Here is a 5959-nt window from a genome sequence, read left to right as displayed (position 1 = left end):
AAACCATCTTCTTTAAGAACATCAAGAGACGGTCTCCAGTTTATATGATTAATTCCATCGATTGATCTTAAGCAACTCTCCACTTCATTCCTGTACTTTTCAAGCCAAGCTGCGGAGGATGCTACCACAGCTATGTCTCCAAACACATCCACAATCAATCCAGACAATCTGCAGCAGAGCAGCAAGAAAGGTAAGAGAAACCGACCAATAAAAAAAAAAAGGTTTGTTGAGATCAGTCAGTAAAATAAATACCTATCTCCTTCACTGTTAACAAGACGATAAGCGTTAGTTTTAGCCGAGGGAAGTCCCAAGCTCTTACGCAACTGAACTGCTTCAGCGATTCTAGTTTGGAGAAGCTTCTCAATGTTCAACGCACAAGAAGGATCTCTACGAAGATCCATCAAAGATTCAGTATTGAAAAAGAATCGAACAAAAGAAGTGTATGAGCTTGATTGTATTAGAAACGAAACCTGGTGGATTCGTGTTGAAGCTGCATAAGGCGAACACAGAACATTGAAACAGAGTTATACAAACCCCAACCGATGGGATTCTCGGTTCCATCAGCGACAATGACAACATCTCCGGTCTGAGGAGGCGGTTTTCCAATGATCCTGTCTACGGCTCCACTGTAGACCATCGGACTTCCGTCTTTGAAGAGCTGTGTCTTGCCCTTTTTAAGAACCACTTTAGCAACACCTGAATTTTTACAAAGTTTTCAAGTTTCAGTTTATGAACGTAAACAGAGATAATAGTTGTTGCAGAAACTTAAGAGGCAAAGAGAAAGGCTGAGAGAGAGAGATGTTGACCTTGAGGGCGAGATGAAGCAAATTGGGAAGAAGAGAAAAAGAGAGAGTGACGGAGGCGGGAGGGAAGCTGGAGCACGCCGACACCGAGCATCACCATTGTCACGCACTTCCTGGCTGCAGCTTGGGGTGGATAGGCTTTTTCTACACATAAACCCGCTAATGGGCCAGGTATTGATATCTGTTTTTGGGCTCACTATTCTCTACTTTGGGCCTCAACAAGAAGGCCTCCATCATTCCAATAGTCCCAATGGAACAATGGTGTAATCAAAGACAAAGTAAATAAGGGGTGTATTGAAATAAGGATGTAGAAAATTTAGAATTTTGATAGATTTTAGGGAAGTTGATATGATTTATAGTAAAATTCTTTTAAATCCCACCTAAAACCATGAGATTTGGATTTCTGCATAAATCTTTTCAAATCTTTTAGAATCCATAAAACTTATTAAAATCCAAAACCACAAACTGTTTAAAAACTATAATTGAGTAACATAGCATTTGTAACTTTTACATAAATCACCTAAAATGTGAAGTTGAATACACCCCTTAAAAAAAGAAACATATGATATGAATAAAACTAACACATAATGAAAAAAACCCATAAAGATAGAATCAGTGTCGTTTCCTCAATGCATCCACGATGAGTTTGGTTGCTTCAGCCACAAGTTGAGCCTGTTCCACATACAATGTGAATTGGGTTTCTCTGACTTTCATCAACTTCACCTCCAACTCTCGTCTCTTCTCCCTATCTACTTCCGTATCCCAGATTTGAGACAAGGTAAGTTCGTCTAGTCCACAACGATAGCCTGTCTCTGTCTTGATGAGGGAGGCCACTTCTCTACCTGACTAATGCGTTCTCTTTGTTTCAGAGTGATCTTGGTCCATCTCCTCAAACAGACGCTTCACAGGAACGTTCGGTTTCAAATCAGGAAACTCTGTTTTAGGCTCTGGTGGTGAACCGGAGCCAGCCTTGGTACGAAAAGTTTCCGAAACTGCTCTCTTCAGATTCAGTGTATGAGCCTGAGACCTATCTTTTGGAGACTTTGAAGCTGAACCGGAACCATACTTGATTTGACAACTTTCTGATCCGTTGTTCTTCGGAATCATCTCCGTATTCGAATTCTTCACCGAAACAGGCTGAGACCTGCCACCACGACCTTTATCTTCTGAGCTTTCAGAAGTAGACTCATCTTCACTGGACCCACTTTCAGTGTCAGAAGAGAACAGAGAACGCTTCATATCTTTTCCTCGCTCGGCTATTAGGTTTATTAGTGTTTCTAAGTTGCTTATGCCTCACGAGACTAAATATATACTAGGGTTTCTTAGATATAGATAGATTTACTTTACTCTAAAATGATGATAAATATCGGAAAATAAATTTTTTTACATGATTTATACTGTGGTTTTTGAAAATATATAGATAATTTCGATATATAAGAATGGAAATGTTTTTCATTTTTCGTTAAGAAAATTGGTATTTCTATTTTTGAAAGAACTGATTACCTATCAAAATTTTGGAGTAATTAATTTTCCTTTCATCTAATGTAATGTGTTACTAGGTGTTTTGATTTTTTTTTCAAATCCCGTTTTGATTTGAACATGAATGTGAACATAGAGAACCACTTCATATGTATTTTGTTCTCCCCGCGTCTCTCGCCTATTTAGGTTTAATGGGTATTATTAGATTTTGCCTTAAAATATTTTTGTTTTGTAAGATTATATAATTTTAATAAGTTTGTTACAAATAGGTTATATATTAATTTATAGATTATTTGTTTACAAATAGGTTTTACAGAAAATCTGAAAAAGAATATTCTAAAGAATCATATCATCTAACTTACCATATTAATTTCCTTTATTAAATTATTTATCAAATAAAATCTTTTGATATCTAACTTAACATATTAATTTGTTAATTATTATTATATTTCAACTCTCATTTTTATATATGATTCTATTTTGTGAAACAAATAAATTATCATATTATTTATTATAATTAAAAAATAGTTTTATTTTCGGATATAACATAAGTTGAATTTTTAAAAACAAATATAAATTGTTCAATCTATAATATATTCAAGCTTTAGTAATATTATTTTTTAAAGTAATATTTATTGAATTAAAAATTTTACTGAGTAACGGGTCAAAATTTGACTATTTAAATTCAATTTTCTATTTTTTGTTGAATTTTATAATTTTATATAATATAATAAAATTTAAATAATTTATTTTGAAATATTTTTAATATATTGAAACTTGATATAAAAGTTAGAAACTATAACCACTCTAATTGATTTGTTATAGCAATGTCAATAATATGTCACTATAATATGAAAGAATTTCAAAAAACCAAGTATATTAAAACAAAAAGTATAACAATATATTAAATTACTCATAATATAATAACAAATCAGCGAATTTGATTGCTTCCTCTCTCAATTCAGATTCATGTCTTTAAATTGAATACAATTTGTTTTGCATTTGGCAATTTCAATGGGAGATATGTACAAATGATTGAAGATCATCTTCTTCTCAGTAACTCCTTTTTTTTTATGCAGCTGCTTGTATGGTTGCTACTCTCTGTTTTTGTTAGTCCTCTTACTTATTTTTTTTCGGTTAAACTCCTCTACTCTTTCTTTGCAAGTTACAACAAATCTTACCCACATTAAACTCTTGTCACCTCAAAGACAATACAAAATACTGCACAACAAGCAACACACATGTAAATCATTTACTCCTAAGCTTACTTTTCATCAATCTTATCCCTTGTTAATCCAGAAAGATAAAAACATGGAACATAAGATTGTTTTGGTAGGCTATGTTGTCCATGTGATGATCATGATGGGATGGTGGTGTTTCTTTGCATATTGTGATTGGACGGCGTAGTACCGTAAAGATATTGTCATTGAAGTTGTTGGTGTGATGGTGATGATTGTGGTTATTGTGTACGTTGTCCCTGAACACAAACATGAATTGTTCGTCGTTAAACCTGTCAAAGTGGTGGTTTCTGACGCTGGAGACAGGTGGTGCAAGGTAATTGATGAATTTGCTGATCGAACGACGGTCAGTCTCATGTCTTATGACAAATCGATGAGAAGTCGAGAGCATCCATCATCGTCATCTGAGTTCTAAAGTCAATTTTTTTTTTTTTGTTATAAAGTATCCTAAAATCTCCCAAAATCTAATAATAAATCTCACTAAATCGCAAAATATTTTTTTAAAAATATAAAAAAACTCTTAACAAATAACCAAAAATCTTCTAAAAGCTTAATCAAATCTTGCAAAATCCTAAACTATTAAAATCCCACTAAATCCCTTAAAATACAAGTTCAATACCCCCTCTTAAAGTATTTTACAAAACAAAAAGGAGCGAAAAGAAGAACCAATATTACATCTATAGTAATGCAATTCTCAGATTCAAAGACCTCATGTAACCAACATAAGATTGTGATTGTTCATCTCTTTTGACACTTTTTGCTATAAGGTGAGAGCTCTTAGGTTAGCTTTTCTTCCATGTAAAACTGTTCTCCAAGCCGGGATAAAAGAAAAATCCAACATAGAGGCTAAAGCTTTTCGACTGAACTTTGAAACAGGCCATGGGCCGTGCCGAGACGGGTCCCCAATAATAATCCATATTTTATTGCCTATATATATATATATATTATCTCTATAATTTCGAATTTGTTTGTATACTTTCAAGAGTTATCATTAAGTAACAAGTTTTGTTTAACTCAACCGTCTTTTCTCTTGAACACAACGCATATCATATGTAGTCATCCCCCACTCAACGAAACAGATACAAAATGAGACCTGTAGCCTCAACCAAAACTAATCCAATGACCCATATTTTATCATCGCCTTCGGCTCCCTCGATAATCTTCCTCACCCTCTTTATCCTTCAATAGACCCAAGAAAGCCAGGAAACCAAAGAAGAAGAACCCACCCGACCAGTTGCCTCCACCTCCTCCTCCACCACCTCCATCTCCATCATCTCGAGGTGGGAACCCGTCTCCTCCATCGTCCAGGCTTGGTGATTTCTCCTTAGCTGAAAACCCAACACACAATGCGTCCTCTTAGACCACCTCCATCCAAACTAGTTCAGATGAAATAAACATTATCTAGGAGTATGCAATTAACTAACACTTATCCCCCCGACTTGTAGCTAAACCCTTTTTTTGTAACTAACTAGTTGGAAAATCTCAAATGGCAATTTTGGATACACATTTGGAAGTAATCCTCCTATCCATAAAGCCTAGCATGCAATTCACTAGAAGAAAGCAAAAATGAAAGGAGCAGACGGAGGAAAACTAGGAAAAAAAGTGAGAGCATACAGTGGACGGGAGCCTGTGTTATAGTCGGTGACTCTCGAGTAACGGTCTGTGTTTGTCCTTCACTGCATTTGGCGTTCTGCAAGGGAGTTAACAAAAGATGATCAAATTCATGGTAACAACATTCCTCGCAACCACCTGTTCTAATGTTTACTACTCGTGAACAAAATTTGCAATTATACGGTTCAGTAGAAGATATTGTAATCAATGAAGTAAAGCCCAATCCAGACTTACAATGGCCGAGTGGCATATCAAAAGAGATTGCCTTCTACTTCCAAGGCCTGACCTCAATCCCACCGCACTCAATGGAGAGACTCTGTTTTGGGTTTTGATTCCGGAACTATGAACCCTGATGATATGTTTAATCCGCGGCTTTTCTATTTATCAAAAACACGAAAAAGAAAAGCTAGGTTTACACCCTTGGTCCAAGATTGGTGAAATCGCTACATATATAATCGCAAAATCATCATCATGTACAAAGGTTTCAATTCAATCAACACCTAATTTTGATATCTCAGGAACTCATAGGTGAAATCCCTAGAAATAATTTAAAAAAAAAAACGTAACCCAGAGGGTAAGAAAGATGGGCGAGCGAGTTAAATGAGAAAGAAAGCGTACCGTTATTACAACTATTGAACGAGAGCGGAGAAGATTGGATAACAGACGCCGCCATAGCCATGGCTAAAGCAGCAGCTTTTGACGGTTTTGAGCAAGAAGGACAAGGAAGGAACTAGATCAGACGAAGTAGATATCATCAACATTCATTTTCACTTGTTCTCTTCACCTACGCGTATACCCTTTTTTTTTTTTTTTTTTTTTTTTTTTTTT

The 5959-nt window shown here is 35.3% G+C and overlaps 2 protein-coding genes across 3 annotated transcripts in view; both read right to left on the bottom strand.

The window, feature by feature from the left end:
* Positions 1-914, bottom strand: part of LOC104743064 (ribosomal RNA large subunit methyltransferase I-like) — a 2563-nt gene extending 1649 nt beyond the window's left edge. For both annotated transcript variants that reach the window (XR_002035232.1, XM_019236185.1), the window contains exons 1-3: positions 807-914; positions 471-696; positions 253-387 (exon numbers count right to left, since the gene is read on the bottom strand). Coding sequence is in view for 1 of the 2 variants with exons in the window: in XM_019236185.1 (XP_019091730.1) it covers positions 253-387; positions 471-696; positions 807-903 (458 nt within the window). In the remaining variant the exon portion in view is untranslated. The remainder of the gene's footprint in view (positions 1-252; positions 388-470; positions 697-806) is intronic.
* LOC104743062 lies at positions 4470-5899 on the bottom strand. Its single transcript, XM_010464182.2, has 4 exons — positions 5750-5899; positions 5366-5508; positions 5135-5210; positions 4470-4848 (listed from the first exon to the last, which is right to left on the bottom strand). Exons 1-4 carry the CDS (start codon positions 5808-5810, stop codon positions 4655-4657), a joined length of 474 nt encoding a protein of 157 aa, XP_010462484.1. The 5' UTR covers positions 5811-5899; the 3' UTR covers positions 4470-4654.

Source organism: Camelina sativa, chromosome 14 (genome assembly GCF_000633955.1).
Source record: "Camelina sativa cultivar DH55 chromosome 14, Cs, whole genome shotgun sequence".
NCBI lineage: Eukaryota > Viridiplantae > Streptophyta > Magnoliopsida > Brassicales > Brassicaceae > Camelina > Camelina sativa.
Note: the sequence above shows the minus strand (reverse complement) of the source record. Positions and strands in the feature narration are given on the sequence as shown.

What these genes read in the sequence shown, in the direction of transcription:
- LOC104743062 (XM_010464182.2), bottom strand. Translation starts at nt 5,810, where the DNA reads ATGGCTATGGCGGCGTCTGTTATCCAATCTTCTCCGCTCTCGTTCAAT. An exon ending in TGATATGCCACTCGGCCATT is followed by an intron (nt 5,211 to 5,365) that starts GTAAGTCTGGAT and finishes ACTCCCTTGCAG; the next exon opens with AACGCCAAATGCAGTGAAGG. An exon ending in AACACAGGCTCCCGTCCACT is followed by an intron (nt 4,849 to 5,134) that starts GTATGCTCTCAC and finishes TTGGGTTTTCAG; the next exon opens with CTAAGGAGAAATCACCAAGC.